The following is a 21367-nucleotide window of genomic DNA, read 5'->3' on the forward strand; positions in this document are numbered from 1 at the left end:
TTTGTTGTCTTTATATACATTTTGATCTGGCACTCCTTCCTGTACTTCTATGGTTCTTATTGTTGTCTGTGTCCCTATAGGGGAAAGTTCCCCCCTTTACCTTTTACCAGGAGATGACAAAGTTGTCCCTGAAATCAAAAATGAGGGCAAATCTCCAGCAGGGCCTAAAACCACAATAGAAGACTGACAAAAGTATTATGCCGTGTACACCCGTTTTTAATGTCATGGAAAAAAACTATGTTTTTCTCGACGTGATTCTTGTCAAGCCTGCCTTGCATACACACAATCATGAAAAAAAATGCTCAAGCAAATCGCAGTGACGTACGACGGCAATATAAAGGGGAAGTTCCACTCGAATGGTGCCACCCTTTGGGCTGATTATGCAAATTTCTCTTCTCATAACTTGCTTCTGAGCATGCGCGTTTTTTTCCTCTGTCGTTAAAGCCTACACACGTCCTTTTCATGACGAGAAAAACGACGATGTGAAAAACTACGAGAAAAAATAGAGCAGGTTCTTAATTTTTAATGCCCATTTTTCTCGTCGAGAAAAATGCTCTGGAGCCCACACACGATCGTTTTTAATGACCAATATAACAATGGCATTTTTCTCGTCATGAAAAACGGTCGTGTGTACGCGGCATAACTCTTCTCAACATGTTTTGTGCCTTTTGTAGAGACTTTCCCTGACTTCCTGTCCTGGTGACAATGTTGGTTTTGGGACAGAAAGTGAGGCTAAATCTCCACAAAGTGGGCACAGAAAGCTCTAAATAATTGTTCTATACCTTCTCTGCTTTATTCAAAATAAAGTAAAGGACATTGCTAAAAAACACAGTTATTCTGAGACCCCTATAGTTGTAAAATGATTTATCCACACATAGATAAAATAAAGGACATATAACTAGGCTAAAAATGCATAAATATTTTAGACAACAATGTCAAGTAACTAAGACTAAAACAAGGAGGCTACAGTCTTTGTAAGAGAGTCGGTGATGAAGTTGACTTTATGGTGATATATAGAGGACCAGAGGTCTCTGTAACAATTATCCTGGGGCCCAGGTTTGAGGTCACTTTCTGATCAGTTCTTTCCAAGCTTTGTAGATGTAAGTTATATCCTTGAAGAAAAACATTCATGGGGCTCCAAACTTTTACCTCCTCTCCTATGGCAGGATCCAAGAAACATTTTTACAGATCTAAAGACAAATTAATTTTGAAGCCGATGAGTCCTGTTCCAGCTCAGAGGAGAAAATCTAGCCTTAAATCTAATCTTTCCATGCAAGGTTTTTCCTGATGTTCCATATCTGCAATGGAGAGGAAATTAGGAAGTTGGATTGCTGACTGTACTCTGTTGGAGAAGTATATTCCTGCTTGAAGATTTTTATAATATGCAGTCCTCGTTCTGTAGGCCAAGACAAACACAACCTGAGATATATTCTGCATGAGCCAAACCTTTGTCCTCCCATAGCTTGGATGAGATCCATCTATACCCATTGCTTCTTCAAGATCAATGGTGGTGCCCCATAGGCGACCAAATGACAAGGGGATAGTTCACAGTCTGGTCAAGGCACAATAAGAATCCTGAGTTTTGGCCCTTGAGGTTGTTAGTCTATAGCTGATACTTTCATATTTTCGGAATTCTAAAAAAGTAAACATTATATACTTGTATATCTGTTGCATTTTCCTTCATGTTCTGCTAAGATCCCATAACCGTTTATCGGAAATATAATACCAGCATAAGTAAGCCAAGTGCCAGGGTAAGGACTATAAAGAAGACGGCGGCGATCCATACATCATAACTCTGCGTTCTCACGCTAGCCGAAGCTTCAGAAGGGATCATGTTAGTTAGGTTCAGCATGTACCCCAGTGTCCAGCCAATGTCTGTGTCTGCGGCCTGTGGGAGAAGACAAACATGGTTATGTATCTGTCCTGCAATTTACCAGTTTTCTACTCTTTGTCATTCTACCAGAGCTCTGGGCTTGAATTTGTATAAGGGCCATGTAGGTCGGAATCATCAGTACACAAGCATTTCATTATATTTCTAGGCTGACTATAAATGTAGGGACAGGGGAAGGCTGAGAAACTTTTAGCCTAGCTAGGGACAATTTCCTGTGCACTAAAGAAGGTACACCACAGTGATTGGTGGCCATGGTAGAAGATTGCTGTTGTCTTAAAAGAGAAGTATGGAAATGTAAAATAAAAAACAGTCATACTCACCTAGGTGGATGCAGCATCGGTCCAATGCTGCATCTGCCCCCCACCGCCTTTAAGACCAAGAACTGAGTGATCAAAGAGTGCGGATCGCTCAGTTCTTGGCCTTCAGCGAGGAGAGAGGCGGTGACTGTCAGTCACTGCCTCTCTGATCTGCCCCAACATCGCTCACTGAAGTGCCAGCCTGTGTAGGGGGCTGGTGTGGCTTGCTTAGGCTCTTAGTGGGATGTTGAAAGGCCAAGATAGCTGCCGGTCAAGGTATCTGAGTGGATCCCGACATCAAAGTCCTATGAATATGGTTTTTGTTTGGGAAAAAATTATACATCTTGTAATGAACACATTCTAGGCACAAAATAAACCTGTTTAACTACTTGCAGTCCGCTCACAGTAGTTTTACTGCAGGCGAGCGGCATGGGCAGGCCGGACAATGTACCTGTGCGTTGCTGACTGTATGTGCGGGCCCCCTGCTGACCCATGCTGTGATTGGACATTTGATCCCAAATACCTAGAAAAGGTGGTTCTGTAATTGTGAAACGTCAAAAAGTAATAAATAGAACACCTGTTTCATGAAGCTGATGGAATTCCAGTTGTTTTCATTGAACTTGTAGGCATCCAGCAGTAGAGTGAGGACGTAGTTTGCATTGGCGCAGTATTCCCTCAAGCGATCCGTCCTCTCCTTTGGGAAACTTGCCTGAAGCTGAATATAATCGGTACAGATACATTTACATGTGCATATGAATAGAAAAAATAAATAAATTCTGCTGCAACTCTAGACAAAACCTTTTTCTTTAAATTGTGCGCAGAGCTAAGGGTTATAACCTATGTTAGATTGGGGAGATTTAAACCAGCTTCTTATCACTGGGACAAGAAGTGATAAGATGTCTGATAGTGACAAAGACACCACGCATTGCCGATTTGTTTAGCAGAGAATAGTGGCTAAGATTTAGAACCACTGTGGTGTTTCTATTGTTTGTCTTCCTGTACTGGAGACACCCATTAAACTTTTCTATTTGTTCTGCTTGGATGTCATTGTAACAGGAAGTAAAGGGAAATCTTCACAATCAACGCCCCCCAAAAAAATCAGAAGTATGTACTCTTCTTTTTTTACTGGAATTGGGCTTTAAATAACAGCTCTTGAAGTGGAACTCCAACCAAAATGTTGTATAGCTTTAGATAGGGTGTGAATGGTTAGAATCTCTTTACTGCTGCTTGTGCCACCACTGGGGAGATTTTCCTTGCTTCCTTTTCCAGTTATACCATGACACAAGAAATTAGGGGGGACAGATAGTAATAAAGACCCTTCTTTCTAAAGATTAGGGAAGAGATAGAACCTCTGTTGGGTTTTCATCTCTGTCCATGTCTCCACTGGGGACATTCTCTCCTGATTTTCCGTCTCCATGGATGAACAGAAGAATAGAGCAATCTACCTACAGAGGTCATAGAGAAGTTCTGTGGCTACTCCTATCAAAAACAATGGATTTTTGGCTAAACCAAAACACCCCCATCTACCATGACGTCCCAGAGGCAATAGGTGTACCTACCTCAGTCCAGTCTTGTGCACAGAATGTTTGGATTCTGCTCTTCACTGTTGGCAGATCTTGTCCAGATGTCAAGTTCAAAAAGTCGAATGTATAAAAGAAAGCTGAGAATGCCTAGTTAGGGAATAAAAAATAGATTTCTAAATCACATAACACAGGAAACTTCCTGGGGGAATTTTAATTATGTCTTCTGCACAGGTACAGACCAATTTTAGTGAATTGACTTACAAAAAATTTCCCAACAACAGGAGGCTGATAAATTCCCTCGAAAGAACAGAATTCCTTGCCCGTACAGCTGCTGAAGTCATAGATGGTTTTGAGCAGATCTTGGCACTGTGTGGAGTTCCCAGTACCGGTGATGGTGATATCCTGCACTAGAGAAGATGACGGGGCGGACTTAACAGTACAAGGGCTGTTATAGAGAGAAGCTTGGGCAATGGTGGATTTGTATCCTGCAGGGTAGCAGGGGATGTTTATAGGCTGACTTAGATCTTTTCCCTGCAAATAAAAGATACATTTGTGTTTTTGGAATTCTAATAGGAACACAAGGGAAGACACTGGACAATTTTGTGAATTAAATTAACTTTGAGTTGTCATTTATTTGCTACCGGTCAACATCTTGGTTATTATTATCATTTATATATTCATTCCAACGTATTCCAATACAGATACAACAGACATTATTTTTGTACTATACAGCGCATTGATCACTGGGATTCAGACGCCTATTCAATGCAACTGGCAGACTGGAAGCTCAACTCCTGCCAAAACATTGGTTTGCGATATCATGGATAAAAGTCAGACCCTCAACTTTTGTAATTATACTCATGTGGTAGGTGCTCTTTCCAATGAGTTGCACCTGTCCAAACTGTATTTTAGGACATGGCAGCCCACATTTACTGAACAAGATGGAAAGTTTGCAAACATTAGTTACCCACACAGGGATTTTCACATTCAACATCAACTCAACAGTCAACTGAAATGCCTAGCCACCTGACTCCCTTGTCAGCAGCACTGTTGCACTTCTTACCACTGCCTCTGACTGTATTGTCCAGTTCTTCTGGTTCACTTGGCTCACTTAGCCTTTAATTGCAATGCCCGGCTGCATGACCCACTTCTGACCTTCCCTGCTGTGCAGCTGCCCTGCTGTTCACTAGACACAGGGGGTCGCTGTTACACCCTTCCTCCAATGACGGAGGATCCATAGTGGGCTTAACATTTTCACTGGTAAGTGACAGGTGAACTTAAGGCCACCCATAGGAAGCTATGGGCATTGAAAGCATGCAGCCATCCCAGTTTTCCATGCTGAGGCTATTTACATTTTTTTGTATAAATATATGTAATTTCCCTTTCATACGCATGCTTCCTAACACTCCAAAAACTAGGACTATGATATTCCTTTATATAGCTTAGCATGTTTGGTTGCTTGGCTCTGCATGGTTACTCACCTCCACTGCTTTGACCAACATCTGTTTCAGGGCCTGGTTCTGCCCGTAGCACAGGAAGCTGTGTGTGTAGATACTGTAGGGGAAGCCATAAAGTTTAAAGTCTGCCCTTTGCTCTGGGTCTGCGATTTCCACCTTTGGAATGAAGCTGATTTGTGTGGAAGCTCCACCGAGGTCCAGAGCGCCATAAATCTTAGAGGACACTGGGCGAACCCAACGACCACCAAAAGAATACTGCAGAAAAATATTGTTATATTATACACTAAGAAAAACATTTAATACAAAATGTTACTAAACCACACAATATCAATATCATATTTCAAATTAAAATGAACATTTCCTCTGTTAGAAAACCCCACCACACACAATGCAATTTTCAAAATGATCAGATTCAAAAAGTAAATTAAAATATTGACCCCACTATTACATTGGTTATGGGAGCTACAAGGTGTAATATTCCATCATTCAAAGGTAATTTTAAAGTTTAATCAAGTTCTATCATTAAGGCGTGACCATTACCTCAAGACGATGGTAATAAATTCAGGTTCCATACAATGTATATAAAACTCAAATAGTTTTACACTATGTTTAGCATCACGCCTTGCTGTGAAGAGTTTTCCTAAAGCAGTATTAAACCCAAAAGCAAACAGGAGGGTTAGTGTTATGCCGCGTTCATTTTTCGGGTTGTAAGAAATTATGTTTTTCAGGCTCTAGAAAAAACAATGTTTTTTTCAACTTCATTATTTAAATGGCCTTGCCTACGCACAATCCTGAAAAAAAATGCTCTAGCAAAGTACAGTGGCGTACAACACGTACGACGGCACTATAAAGGGGAAGTTCCATGCGGATGGTGCCACCCTTTGGGCTGCTTTTGCTGATTTCGTGTTAGTAAAAGACGATTCGCGCTTTTCAGTCTGTTACAGCATGATGAATGTGCTTACTCCATTACGAACGGTAATTTTACCAGAACGAGCGCTCCCGTCTCATAACTTGCTTCTGAGAATGCGAGCGGGGTTTTCACGTCGTTAAAGCCCACACACGACCATTTTTTACAACCCGAAAAACGATAACGTTTAAAACGTTGTGAAAAAATAGAGCATGTTCGAAAAAAAAATAATAATTCAGAACCCGTAAAATGCTCTTAAGCCCACACACGATCGTTTTAAATGACATTTTTAAAAAACGTTGTTTTTTACAACACGAAAAATGATCGTGCGTACGCGGCATTAGGGTTACAGAGAAGGGGGATGTCATGAGGTTACAGGAGGGTTAGTATTAGGATTACAGAGAGGGTAAATTCTAGGTTTAGGTTTACCAGTGTTAGGATTACAGAGAAGTAGGAAGTCATAAGGTTACAGAAAGGTTAGTGTTAGGATTACAGAGATGGTAAATGCTAGATTTATGCTTACCAGTTGGGTTAGTATTAGGATTACAGAGAAGGGGTTAGTCTTGAGGTTACAGGAGGGTTCGGGTTAGGATTACAAAGAAGGTATTAGTCTTGAGGTTACAGGAGCTCTAGTGTTGGGGTTACAGAGAAGGGGGAAGTCATGAGGTTACAGGAGGATTCGTGTTAGGATTACAGAGAGGGTAAATGCTAGGTTTAGGCTTACCAGTTGGGTTTGTGTTAGGATTACAGAGAGGTTAGGATTACAGAGATAGTTAGTGTGTGTGGGTCACAGATCGCTGTGCTAGGAGCTCTACACTGAAAACTACCAGTGCTGAAAGCTAATATAGCACTAATATACAAGTAGAAGACATTTTGCATTCTACTATATTACATCTGAATATAATACATTTAAAAAAGATTGTAACATCGCAAAACAAGAGCACCTGCCTTCATAAAGGACTCCAATAGGTAATTGATGGTTATCCAGCCATATGACCCTTCCTCCTTCCCGCTGATGATACGAGCTCCCCGGAAATCAACGGGGTACCTGCTGATGGTCTTTGAGACTTCAGATAGCACCATGTCTGATGCGGTTTTATTCTTAAGGCTATAAAACCAAAAAGAAAGGGAAATTAAATGTAAATGTTAAACATATCACCGTGTACAATCTACAGTTACAATGCTTATTGCATTTTACTGCTCCTGGAAAAGCAAAGACAACCTGTTTGGTAGACAGAAGAACAAATATGGAAGATGCTTTGCCAACTTGCTTTTCAAGATGCCGACTTCTGGGGTTGTCATTCCCATCTTCAATTCACTATTTGTTGAGCCACTGGCTTACAAAAGGTGTACTGCCAATGGCTGCAGTATTGCTCTCGCACATAGATTGTAATTTCCCCCCGGACAATGTTCTTATCTCCTTTTCTCTCTAGAAGAATGGTGACATCTTAGTTCAGGTATCATCCAGGATTAGTATTTAGGTCCAGATGCTGTTTTATAGCTGACACAATTATGTAAATCCTGGTGCCTGCACAGTCTGATACTCAAGCCGTGATAAGCGATAAATGCCAATTTAAGTGAAAAAATAACTTTCAAAAAACACGTAAAACAAACAATTTGTAAATAAATAAAAAATATTATGTTTCCATAGGAGGAGAGTCTCTACAGAGAGTGATTTAACAATCCTCCTTATACTGTACATAAAAAAGCATTAAACTTTTGTAGTTAGATTGTTTTTTTACTTTAACCCCAAAACAACACAGTAACACATATATGTGGCATCCAGAAGGTGGGCGTTAAACCTGGGCACCACATATATGTGCCCTGAGTCTCGTACTAATGATCTGGACACAGGACTTGCGGTTTCTGGTCACCTGATTGGCTATCATGGTAATCAGTTGCTGTGCAGCCTGCCCATTCGTTTTCTTTCTCTTCTGAATGGAGAGGAAGATACATTGGGGTTGATTTGCTAAAACTGGAATGTAAAATCTGGTGCAGCTGTGCATGGTGGCCAATCGGCTTCTAACTTCAGCTTGTTCAATTAAGCTTTGCCAATAAAACCTAGACGCTGATTGGTTCCTGGGCAGAGCTGCACCAAATTTTGCTGTGACCCCAGGGCAAGCCACTTGGATTTGGCCCCGCCCCTCTGTTCCCTCCACACTGGCTCTGATAGACAGCCTATGGCTCCCACTGCTGCATCTGAGCCAATCAGGAATGAGAGACCTAAGAGAGCCTTGGCTCTCATGCACATTGCTGGATTGAGATCGGGCTCAGGTATGTATTGGGGGGGGGGGCTGCTTCTCCTCATTCAAGGTCTGTGGCTTTAAAAGTATTGAACTTGGCCACAGCCAGGCAACTAACATGTTTGGAGGTAGTCCAGCAATGGCGGCCCATATATTTAGAAATATATAGAAAGCAGGCCAGGGTCCCATATAAAAGGCATTACATACTCTGTAAAGCACAGCAAAATATTCCACATCAATGAATACAATAAAGAATTACAGTTGAAATCTGATGGTTGGGAGGCAGAGGTTCCTGAGAAACAGCAATGTTAGGAAGTAATCTCTAGAGAGAGAATGAAATCAGAACGGCGCTGCAGGTAGAACAAGCTGACCATTGTTCCATAACAAGCTCCGATGGGCCCCTCAGGTAATGAAAACCATAATCACATATTTATAACTATTCCTTGTGCTATGTGACAGGGTACATCTGGCTATAAAAGGGGTTAAACAGCTTAGTGTTTTCTGTAACTTTTTAACTTGTGTTCCCACACTCTGTGGAAGTCTATTCTTGGTCTTTAAGAGGTAAGCAGGGAAGCAGGCCAACCCTTCTCATGGCCCCATTCCAAAGTTGTATTTTAGTTTCCACAATTTAATGAAGACTCCCAGGGATGACCTCAATAGGTCAGCGTAGGAAAAGGTTATTCTTCGAGTCTTGCATGACTAATGTGGACTTTGTTGGATCCCACAAGGCTACAAAGTATAGCGCCAAGATTGACTTTAGCTGGTCACTTACTCAAGCAGTCTCATCCCAGCTGTGGCTCCAAGATAAGCAGGGGCTCCTCGCTGTCCTTCCGGGGGGATAATATTCATTGCTTCTTCTAAACAGGCCACTAGAGACTTGCCTGCGGAAGGGGGGTCATTGGCATAACTGGATATCCCGGGGCCTGCAGAAAAGCACATTCATCTTTAGCAAAATGTTATACTAAAGTTCATGATCGTCACGTTCATGAAAATCTATTGTTAAATATTTTTGCAATGCATGAACACATTTAAATGTTTTGTTTGGAAAATATTCTAAGTTCAGAAAAATACTTGTTAATCCAGTGAGCTAATAATTTATTTTAGTTAGGTGATAACCCTGCCTCTGTTGCTCTGAAAAGCTAAGCAATGTTGTCAGCCCCGCTTAAAGAGAAGGTCCAGCCTCCTTCAGAAAAAATGAAGTCAGCAGATACAAATACTGCAGCTGCTGACTGCTTCACCTCAGCCGATTTTTTTATTTAGCTCTCGGCTGCTCCCACCGCCATTGCTCGGGTGCTTCCGTTGTGGCAAGTTCACCTGGAAGTTGGAGCAGGTACCTTTTAAAAACAGGTACCTTATCCCCCTTCCCCACTGAAAGGTGCCAAATGTGGCACTGGAGGGGGGCAGATAAGCAGAGCTTCCACTTTTGTGTGGAGCTCCAATTTAAGTTATGCCCTGGTGTATTACACAACACATCCCCTTATGTTAAAGCGGTGGTTCACCCTTAGAGGGCACTTTTTAGCCTTAGATTCCTGCTCGTTTTTACTAGGGGAATCGGCTATTTGTTTTAAAATATGAGCATTACTTACCCGTTTACGAGATGCATCCTCTCCGTCGCTTCCGGGTATGGGCTGCGGGAATGGGCGTTCCTTCTTGATTGACAGTCTTCCGAGAGGCTTCCGACGGTCGCATCCATCGCGTCACGATTTTCCAAAAGAAGCCGAACGTCGGTGCGCAGGCGCAGTATAGAGCCGCACCGACGTTCGGCTTCTTTCGGCTACGAGTGATGCGATGGATGCGACCGTCGGAAGCCTCTCGGAAGACTGTCAATCAAGAAGGAACGCCCGCTCCCGAAGACCCATACCCGGAAGCGACGGAAGAAGATGCATGTCGAAAACGGGTAAGTACGGATCATATTTTAATACAAATAGCCGATTCCCCTAGACCGAACGAGCAGGAATCTAAGGGGAAAAGGGGAAAATTTTTATAAATGGGTGAACTCCCGCTTTAAGAAATTAAGGCAAGGGTAAGTGTTCTGTAGTTCAGCAGGGGGAGACATAAGTAGGGAATGTGATCATAGTGCAAACTGGGCACCCCAAAAACTTTATGAGAAGATCCAGGGCAGCCATGTTTTTCAAAATTCATAGGTTAGCCATGACATTTTGTAGAACAGAAGACACATAATAGCAGGAATTCCCTTTCCATAATCCCAGGAGGGCAACTTCTACAATTCGCATACATTTAGATGCATTCCAAACACCCTTGTCTGTACATTAATAGGACACAGCAGAGTCTCTTAACCATATCAACTGACCTCAAATCAAAGCATGGTAGACAGATATCCTTTTGATTTACTCCATCGTAAACCCAATTAACAGTACAATGCACATCCCAATCTAACTGTAATAGTGATCATAAAACCTTCAAGTTTCAGGCTTGAGTAAATACAACATCCTGCAGATATTGGCCCTAGCTAATAGTATCAGACTAATCATCTCTTGTAAATAGTTTAGCTGGTGTAGTTAGCGAATACGCATTTCTGTCTGAGTATCTCTTCCTGGAGAATCAAAACTTCAGTGTATTTCATAACTCCTGAGCTGACAATAGTACATCCAGAATAAGGTTATCTTAATTTTATTAATTAACAGCATTTTAAGCCCAAACTCCACTATATTAGAAGATTAAAACAAGGAAGATGTCGTTCCAGGTGATATATATCTTAGGTGAAATAGGCATCTGATACCCATCATATTTGTATTCATTCAAAAGGTAATTTCATGATGGACAATAATATACAAGTTACCAGAATGTTACCTGTAGGTATTCAAATATAATAATACCTTTAAAAAACTGCATCTGAAGGAAGGCCGCTGCATTGTCATAAACATTGTAACATCCCATTGGCCAACCTTGATTGGTCAGATCATTTCTGTCAACACCCAAAAAAGGGACTGCATGTCTAGAGCTCTCTTTTACCATCAAAAAAGGAACATCCACCAAAATCTATGAAAGTCACTGATCCATCTTATGCTCATCGACTAGACTTTGCAGCATATCTCACAGAACCAGGGCTTTAAGTATTCTAATTTCTAAACCCCTTTTTTGCTTTTCTGATGCATAATTTTTTTGTTTTTCTTTGTAATACCTTTATTCTCTTGTAGCGCCTGTTTACTTCCGTTCCAAGTACCGGTGCTATTGAAATCTAGAGGGCGATCAGAGTACTAATGACTCTGATCCAAATTACAATGTTCAAATAGGGTCTCTGTTTCAGCTTGGCTGTGCTGTGGGCTCATTCTGTTGTTGCTGGGGTGATATCCCACCCCAGAGGGCGACAGGTGGCAGCAGCAGAGTCGAGACTTGGGTGTTCTATTCCAGCAGCCAATCAGGAGGGTGTGTCCTCGCTGGGCATGCTGGGAGAGGGTACTTATGGGACAGACGCCATTGAGTCTGGGTCTTCTTCTTCCAGTGTGGCACCCACCTTTAGGGTGACCACATCACGGCGCCCCAGCGTTATGGTCTACCTGGCCAGGGCATGCGTGCCATGCTGGGGTTCCTGGTTCCGGGACCATGTTGGTCCGGAACGTTTGAGCAACGGCGGGGACCCAGTGATCGACTGGGTTCCCACTTTTGAAGATCCCAAGCGGTAGAGCTGTTCGGTGCGGAGTCCGTCTGAGGAGCGCCAATGAGAGGCTGGCGGTCCAAAAGGATTCAGACAAACCACCGACACTGAAGGATTAATCACCTGTCAGTCGGTACCTGGGCAACGTTAAGAAGGAGATCAAGGCGTAATTCTTCCGAGGAGGATTGCCTCCGCATTTGCAATCAGAGAGGGCCTCTGGCAGAGGTGTCTCCCTAATGTCCATTCCAGGAGGGTCTGTGGCAGAGACTTTTCCTCAAATCCAAGTTCATTCCAAGGAGGGTCTGTGGCAGAGACTTTTCCTCAAAAGGTTCGAGTGATACTCCGGCTGCCAGGTCAGTGAGAGAGGCCTGTCGGGTGAGTGGTACAGAAAGTGTTACATATGGAAGCAGGACTGTTTCCAAATACCAAGCCTGAATCTACTGTTCTCCTTCTTCTTCCAAACTCTATCCTTTCATCACCGGTTCATTGTTTTTACCCGGCTGGGTAATAAAGAGCACAGAAAAGACACTTGTTGTGGACATTCCTTTACTACTGCTATATGCAGCATTCACCCCTAGGAATTCGGAAGAGCCACAAGGTAAATGTGCCACCCACAACAATCCAGCAGCTCCTCCGGGGGTAGTGCTACACTATAAGGCCCAGATTCTGAAAGGGCTTACGACGGCGCAACGCCATGTGCGCCGTCGTAAGTCCTAATCTGGGCAGTCGTATCTATGCGACTGATTCTTAGAATCAGTTACGCATAGATAACCATTAGATCCGACAGGCGTAAGGCTCTTACGCTGTCGGATCTTAAATGCAATATTTTTTTTCGCCGCTAGGTGTCGCCTCCGTCGTTTTCCCGATCGAGTATGCAAATTAGCAAAATATGCGAATTCCCGAACGCGGTCGACGCAGTGAAGATACGACGTTTACGTTAGATTTGCGACACGTAAAGTTGCCCCTGCTATATGAGGGGCAACCAATGTTAAGTATGGCAGTCGTTCCCGCGTCGAAATTTAAAAATTGATGTCGTTCGCGTAAGTCGTCCATGAATGGGGCTGGACGCCATTTACGTTCACGTCGAAACCAATGACGTCCTTGCGACGTCATTTCGCGCAATGCACGTCGGGAAATTTTAGGGATGGCGCATGCGCAGTACGTTCGGCGCGGGAACGCGCCCAATTTAAATGATCCACGCCCCTACCCGGATCATTTGAATTAGGCGGGCTTGCGCCGGGGGATTTATGCTACGCCGCCGCAACTTTACAGGCAAGTGCCGTAGTTTTACTCCATTCTACGAGAATCTGGGCCTATATGCGTAATTTGCACTGTTGTTACTTTTTCCTTTTTTTTCTTATTTTTTGGTACTTGCATGGTTTTTAAAAGGCAAAACAGGGTTTAACCTCTTCAGGTAAGCCCCATAGCAGTTTTACTGCTACAGGGCGGCACCTGTGCGCCGGATCACGTGTGTAGTATATATATATATATATATATATATATATATATATATATATATATATATATATATATATATATATATATTTATATATAGTACACCCCTAACTTTTTTGTAAATATTTTATTTTATCTTTTCATGTGACAACACTGAAGAAATGACACTTTGCTACAATGTAAAGTAGTGACTGTACAGCTTGTATAACAGTGTAAATTTGCTGTCCCCTCAAAATAATTCCACACACAGCCATTAATGTCTAAAACGCTGGCAACAAAAGTGAGTACACCCCTTTGAGTGCTTTCAAACTTAAAGCGCCCAGGCGACTCGAAGGTAAAGCGCCGCTATTTTTAACTTTACCATTGTTTTTGTGGCGCTTTTCGCCCGCTAGCAGGGCACATTTCTGAAAAATGCCTGCAGTGTTAAAGGGGTCTAAGTGAAAATGTCCAAATTGGGCCCAATTAGCCATTTTCCCTCCCTGGTGTCATTTGACTCCTTAGTGTTTACAAGGTCTCAGGTGTGAATGAAGAGAAAGTGTGTTACATTTGGTGTTATCGCTCTCACTCTCTCATACTGGTCACTGGAAGTTCAACATGGCACCTCATGGCAAAGTGTAATTTCTTTAATGTTATCACATGAAAGGATATAATAAAATATAGTATTTACAAAAATGTGAGGGGTGTACTCACTTTTGTGAGATACTGTATATGTATGTGTGTGTGTATATATATATATATATATATATATATATATATATATATATATATATATATATATATATATATATATATATATATATATTGTGAGGGGTTAGCTCGGTAGCGGGGTGTGTGACCCCTTGGATGGGTTCACCACACACTGAATTTATACAGACTGGCAGTCGAAGACGGTTGAAAACAAAGTTTCTGGTTTATTTTTCCATCTTGCTGGAAAACAATTGCAAGCATCCAAACAGCATAAACCAAAATCAAACATAAAATAACTCCTAGCCACTTTGGGCGTCTACCTTCCACACAGGAACCTATCTATGAAGTCTAACACAGCCTATTGCTGGGTAGACAATGCTGGTCATACAGCACAAAACAATAGTCTTTTGATTTTTATCACACAGAAAAATCAATGGTCTCCTCACCTCCTCAGGAGACTTTCAGTACGCTGCTCTCCTACTCACAAAGCCTTAGGAAAGATGCAGCAGTAAAGTGGTAATCCTCTGGGCTACTTATAGAGGCCTTAATTGCCTCATTCTGAACAGCTGAAGTTTTTTAACGGCCTTTAGCCTTTCTCTGGCTACATTTGCAGCCGACGCCCGATAATGATTGGTGTATTGTCCAAACAAGGCAGAAATGTATCTCCCGTCTGTGACAACACCCACAGATTTACCTGACTTCCTGTCACAATATATATATATATATATATATATATATATATACACACACACACACACACAGTATATTTGTTATCTGGCTCTACTGGGCAGGGTGCACGCATGCATGCCTGCCGGCGGCCCTCTCCCGCTGATTATTCAGTACACAGGCAGAATTAATGCAGATCGCCATTCTGTCAGTAGGGAAGGCATTGATCCAGTGTTCCTGCAAAGCAGGGACTAGTATCCATGCCTTCCCCTAGTAAAAGCACCTCCCACAGTTTAGAGAAACACAGACTAGTGTCATTAGTGGAATAATATCACTGGTCCCCAAAAAGTGTAAAAAGTGTCAGTTAGGTGTCCAAATTGTCTACCACAATATCGCAGTCCCACTATAAGTCGCTTATTCGCCGCCATTATTAGTAAAAAAAAAATGTCCCATAGTTTGCAGACGCTATAACTTTTGCGCGACCCAATCAATATATACGCTTATTGGGATTTTTTACCAAAAATACGTAGCAGAATGCAGATTGGCCTAAATTGATAAAGAAATTAGATTTTTTTTCACATTTTTTGTTGTATATTTTGTATAGCAGAAAGTAAAAAAAAAATATTTTTTCAAAATAATCTGTCTTTTTTTGTTTATAGCGCAAAAAATAACGCAGAGGTGATCAAACACCACCAAAAGAAAGCTCTATTTGTGGGGGAAAAGGACATCAATTTTATTTGTGTACAGCGACGCACAAATGCGTAATTGTCAGTTAAGGTAACGCAGTGCTGTATCGCAAAAAAAAAATGGCCTGGTCATGAAGGGGGAGTAAATCTTCTGGAGGTCAAGAGGTTAATGTGCATGTATTGTAGAGATTTACTTCATATGTTTTTTGCCCTGGGATATACAGGAAAATAGACCCAGACGTTCTCTTGTTATAGGGATTATTAGACACCTGAGTCTGCAGAGGAAGTCTGTTTATTATAAACTGGAGAGCTTCATGCCGAGAAAGCCAGATGTGTAGATGAAGCAGAGACAGGATGATAGTAAAAAGCATGTGAGCAGTTGGCGGAAAGGTCCCAACAACAACCTCTTAGTGGCAGATGGTGGATCTCTTCAGACACACTCGATGACATGGAAAAACTCAATGTGATAATAAAGCAGTGTGAAATCAAACATAAATGATCACCTATCTTTTTTTATAGTGGACTTGTCACTTTGCAATAAACATCATGCTAAAAAGGAAAGTTGGGTAATGCAGATATAGCTTTAATTTTTCTATTAAAGGTTTTGTCAATTTTTAAAGCTATAAGATGATAAAAATTTAATTACACACACCATGGGGGTTATATACCAAAGGCAAATCCATTTTGCCTTTCGTACATAACTACAAGTGCAAAGTGCACTTGGAAGTGCAGTCGCTGTAAATCTGAGGGGTAGATCTGAAATGAGGGGAAGCTCTGCTGATTTTATCATCCAATCATGTGCAAGCTAAAAATCCTTTTTTTCAATTCTCCTTGCATGTCCCCCTCGGATCTACAGCAACTGCACTTCCAAGTGCACTTTCAGTGCAATTTCAAGTGCACTTTGCACTTGTAGGCCGCGATTCAGATACATTGTCGTATCTTTGAGCGGGCGTAACGCATCTCCTATGCGCTACGCCAACGTAACATTGAGAGGCAAGTACTGTATTCAGAAAGCACTTGCTCCCAAAGTTACGTCGGCGTATCGTAAATGGGCCGGCGTAAGCCTGTGTAATTTAAAGTAGCAAGGCAGTGGGCGTGTTGTATTGTAATGAAGCGTGACCCCATGTAAATGCATGTCCGATCGAACGGCGCATGCGCGCGCATGTACAGAGTCACGTCGCAAATACTCCCTAAGATACGTCGGCTCAATGCTTTGTCGACGTGAACGTAAGATACGCCCAGCCCCATTCACGTACGACTTACGCAAACGACGTAAAATATGACACTGTTCCGACGTTTTTCCGATGTCCATACCTTAACATGACTTACCCCTGCTTTATGAGGGGTAAACTTACGCCGGACATACGCCTTACGTAAACGGCGTAGCTAAATCCGACGGACGCAAGTACATTTCTGAATCGGCGTATCTAGGTCATTTGCATATTCGACGCGTAAATCTACGGAAGCGCCCCTAGCGGCCAGCGTAAATATGCACCCAAGATACAATGGCGTAGGAGACTTACGTCGGTCGTATCTTGGCCAAATTCAGGCGTAACTGCCTTTATGAATCAGCGCATAGATACGACGGCGCTCATTTGGACTTACGACGGCGTATCTGGAGATACGCCGTCGTAAGTCCTTTCTGAATCCGGGCCGTAGTTTGCACTTGTAGTGCAAAGTGGATTTGCCTTTTATAAATAACCCCCATGTGTTATTGTCATCTGCAGCCCGGAAGCTGACCTCCACCATCAGGTGCTATAAACCTCTAAAGCTATAAAAGCAGTATTGATTTATTGCTGGAGTGTGAGAGAACTTGTGATCAGAAGACGATTATGAACTTATATTGCTAATCATTTTCTAGACATGCTAGGCCATGCTGATCCTCTGTCTTCACTGAGTCAGAACATTGGGAGGTGACAGCAATGGTGACCTGCCTACATATGTCTCTTATGACAAGCTTCTTTAAAGCTGCGCAACGTGCGGTAACTGTAATGCCACGTACACACGATCGGAAATTCCGACAACAAATGTTCGATGTGAGTTTTTTGGCAGAAATTCCGACCATGTGTAGGCTCCATCGGACATTTTCTGTCTGAATTTCCGACAACAAATGTCTGAGAGCTGGTTCTCAATTTTCTCGACAGCAAAAGTTCTTGTTGGAAATTCAGATCGCCTGCATGCAATTTCGACGCACAAAAATCCTATGCATGCTCGGAGTCATTGAACTTCATTTTTCTTGGCTCGTCGTAGTGTTGTAGGTTACCTGTTCTTGACGTTCGGAATATCGGACAACATTTGTGTGACCGTGTATATGCAACACAAGTTTGAGCCAAAATTCAGTCGGAAAAAAATCCACGGTTTTGTTGTCGGAATTTCCGATTGTGTGTACGCGGCATAAATGATAGCATTAAAACAGAATCCTGCAGGTACTGGTCATTACTGTGCTGGTCACTTACCTTCTACATCGCACACGTGTGTCTGGCTTACCACGCCTGTGTTGTTTTCCTTATCTGTGGGCCATTGATAAATAAAAAGCGAGGTGTGTGAGGAGCCGGCATCAAATACCATCCCGTACTGTAAAATATAAATAATGATACGAATTTGTAAGACAGCATAATTGTTACTATAAGATTATGATTACATTGTTACGATGGGGCTGTGACATTACAAGGCACCAGGCCTCCGGATGACATCACTGAATGGCCACGTCCCATGGCTATATAAGAAATGGCACACACCGGAGCTAACAGCAGGAGCTAGCATCGGGGGAAGACCTCAGTGGAGGGAGAAGAACCGGCAGAAGAACCAGAAAAAGGAGACATTGTAGGGAGAAGATTTGGCGGAAGAACCAGAGAAAGAAGACATCAGTGGAGCCATAGCCAGGAACACTGATCAGCGTGTTCTGACAGCGGTGAAGGCCCCTTGCTGTGAGAACACAATAGCACAGTGGAAGGATTCCCCCATCCACATTAAATGTGTGGATGGGGAAATCATATATATTTAATTCCTTGACCACTTCAGCCCCGGACCATTTTGCTGGTCAATGTCCGGGACACTTTTTGCGATTCGGCACTGTGTCACTTTAACTGACAATTGCGCGGTCGTGCGACGTGGCTCCCAAACAAAATTGGCGTCCTTTTTTTCCCACAAATGGAGATTTCTTTTGGTGGTATTTGATCACCTCTGCGGTTTTTATTTTTTGCACTATAAACAAAAATAGAGCGACAATTTAACCACTTCCAGACCTTAGGTGTTTTTCAGATTTGGTGTTTGCAAGACTAAAACAGTTTTTTCTGCTAGAAAATTACTTAAAACCCCCAAACATTATATATTTTTTTCTAACACCCTAGAGAATAAAATAGTGGTCATTCCAATACTTTTTGTCACACCGTATTTGCGCAGCAGTCTTACAAGCGCACTTTTTTTGGAAAAAATTCACTTTTTTGAATTAAAAAATAAGACAACAATAAATTTGGCCCAATTTTTTTATATATTGTGAAAGATAATGTTACGCAGAGTAAATTGATACCCAACATGTCACGCTTAAAAATTGCGCCCGCTCGTGGCATGGCGTTAAACTTTTACCCTTAAAAATCTCGATAGGTGATGTTTAAAAAAATCTAGATATTGCATTTTTTGAGCTACAGAGTAGGCCTAGGGCTAGAATTATTGCTCTCGCTCTAACGATCGCGGCGATACCTCACTTGTGTGATTTGAACACCGTTTTCATATGCGGGCGCTACTCGCGTATGCGTTCGCTTCTGCGTGTGAGCTCGTCGGGACGGGGCGCTTTAAAAATGTTTTTTTTTGGTTTTCTTATTTATTTTATTACTTTTTACACTGAAAATTTTTTTTTATCACTTTTATTCCTATTATAAGGAATGTAAACATCCCTTGTAATAGAAAAAAGCATGACAGGTCCTCTTAAATATGAGATCTGGGGTCAAAAAGACCTCAGATCTCATAATTAGACTAAAATGCAAAAAAAAAAAAAAAAAAAATTTTAAACTGTAATTTTTTCAAATGACAAAACAAAAATTGTCTCTTTAAGAGGCTGGGCGGGACTGACGTTTTGACGTCACTTCCGCCCAGCAGAGCTATGGGGACGGGCGAAGGAGATTTTTCCTTCAGTCTCGTCCCCGCTCAGCTGCTGAATGGTCCCGATCGCCTCCACCGCTACCGACGACTCTGGTAAGCGGCGGGAGGGGGGGGGGCCTCTCCCGCCACCGATAACGGCGATCTCGCGGCGAATCCGCCACGGAGACCGCCGTTATCGTGTACCAGACCGCGCACACTAAAGATCGATACCTCGGTTGTGGCAGCAGCTGCTGCCGTTACCGAGATATCAATCTTTAAAAACAGGACGTACATGGTCGTGCGCAGGTCTGGAAGTGGTTAATAAAAAAATATGAATATTGTTTACTTTTTGCTGTAATAAATATCCCCCAAAAATATATATATAAAAAAAAAATGTTTTCCTCAGTTTAGGACAATACGTATTCTTCTACATATTTTTCATAAAAAAAAAGCGCAATAAGCGTTTATTGATTGGTTTGCGCAAAAATTATAGCGTCTACAAAATAGGGGATAGTTTTATGGCATTTTTATTAATATTTTTTTTTTACTAGTAATGGCGCGGCGATCAGCGATTTTTATCGGTACTGCGACCTTATGGCGGACACTTTGGACACATTTTTGGGACCATTGGCATTTTTAGAGCGATCAGTGCTATAAAAATGCATTGATTACTCTAAAAATGCCACTGGCAGTGAAGGGGTTAACACTAGTGGGCGAGGAAGGGGTTAATTATGTTCCCTAGGTGTGTTCTAACTGAAGGGGGGGTGGGACTGACATGGGGAAATGACAGATCGCTGTTCATACATTGTATGAACAGACGAACAGTCATTTCTCCCCCTGACAGGACCGGGAGCTGTGTGTTTACACACACAGCTCCCAGTTCTCGCTCTGTAACGAGCGATCGCGGGTGCCCGGCGGTGATGCCGCTCGCGCCCCTAATGGTTGGAATGCGAAATGACATATAGCTACGTGATTTTGCGCAGCCAAGCCAAAATTCCGCCGTATAACTACGGCGGCTGGCCGGCTAGTGGTAAAATCAACTGGTTGAACGAAAAAATAAAAATAAATGATTGATGCAGGCAAGCTTAAGGGTTAATTACTTCAAAAGGGATGCAGCTGGTCTCATTAGAACACAGAAAGTGCAACAGCTGATTATAACGAATGAGCCCCTCCCAGACAGGATCAGTCTACAATCAGTCTGGTGAAAGGAGCAGCTATTTATTCCCAACAAAAGGTAGGAATCTGCTACATAGTTTTTTAAAATTTCTGCACATTAATCACCCAGAGGGGAGTGTTTTTTTTCTTAGCCATGCTGCAAATCCCAGCTGCAATAATCTACAGATGCCTTTGCTGAGATTGACAGCTGTGTGTGACCAGCCATGATCACCGCAGGTAACCATTGGCTGTGTGAACCGTCACAAATAACAGTCGCTGACAGCCTGTCATTTCAATGTATGGCCTCGCTTTCCATAGGAATCCTAGATTCATTCCACTAAATGCTTGTGTGAATGTAGGCTGAAGCTGGCCATACATTATACAATTTTCTCATACAATTTACTTTAGATTTATCTTCAACTATGTAGTGCAAGGGCTTGTCTGATTGCATACAAATCAAAGTGTTTAGGTTTAATAAATCGAAAGAGAAATAGTCTAATGAGTCTTTGGCCCCATACACACTATTGGATTTTCTTCAGATTTTTGTTTTCAAATTTACCAAAACCATATAATATGAGATCAAACCTTACAAGTTTCAATGTGTATGCAATCAGGCAGGCCCTAGTACTACATGGTTTTGGTAAATTTGAAGACAAAAATCTGCAGAAAATCTAATAGTGTGTATGGGGTCTATAAATGGAATAAACT

General features: G+C 42.1%; 1 protein-coding gene across 1 annotated transcript in view; it reads right to left on the reverse strand.

The window, feature by feature from the left end:
• Positions 1–849: 849 nt before the first annotated feature.
• LOC120914062 (ectonucleoside triphosphate diphosphohydrolase 8-like) overlaps positions 850–21367 on the reverse strand; it is a 55412-nt gene continuing 34894 nt past the window's right edge. The window contains exons 3-10 of the mRNA XM_040324506.1: positions 17884–18001; positions 9090–9240; positions 7023–7182; positions 5192–5422; positions 3972–4241; positions 3747–3857; positions 2765–2902; positions 850–1888 (exon numbers count right to left, since the gene is read on the reverse strand). Coding sequence (XP_040180440.1) covers positions 1709–1888; positions 2765–2902; positions 3747–3857; positions 3972–4241; positions 5192–5422; positions 7023–7182; positions 9090–9240; positions 17884–18001 — 1359 coding nt within the window. The 3' untranslated portion in view covers positions 850–1708. The remainder of the gene's footprint in view (positions 1889–2764; positions 2903–3746; positions 3858–3971; positions 4242–5191; positions 5423–7022; positions 7183–9089; positions 9241–17883; positions 18002–21367) is intronic.

The sequence above is a fragment of the Rana temporaria genome, chromosome 9 (assembly GCF_905171775.1).
Source record: "Rana temporaria chromosome 9, aRanTem1.1, whole genome shotgun sequence".
Classification (NCBI taxonomy): domain Eukaryota; kingdom Metazoa; phylum Chordata; class Amphibia; order Anura; family Ranidae; genus Rana; species Rana temporaria.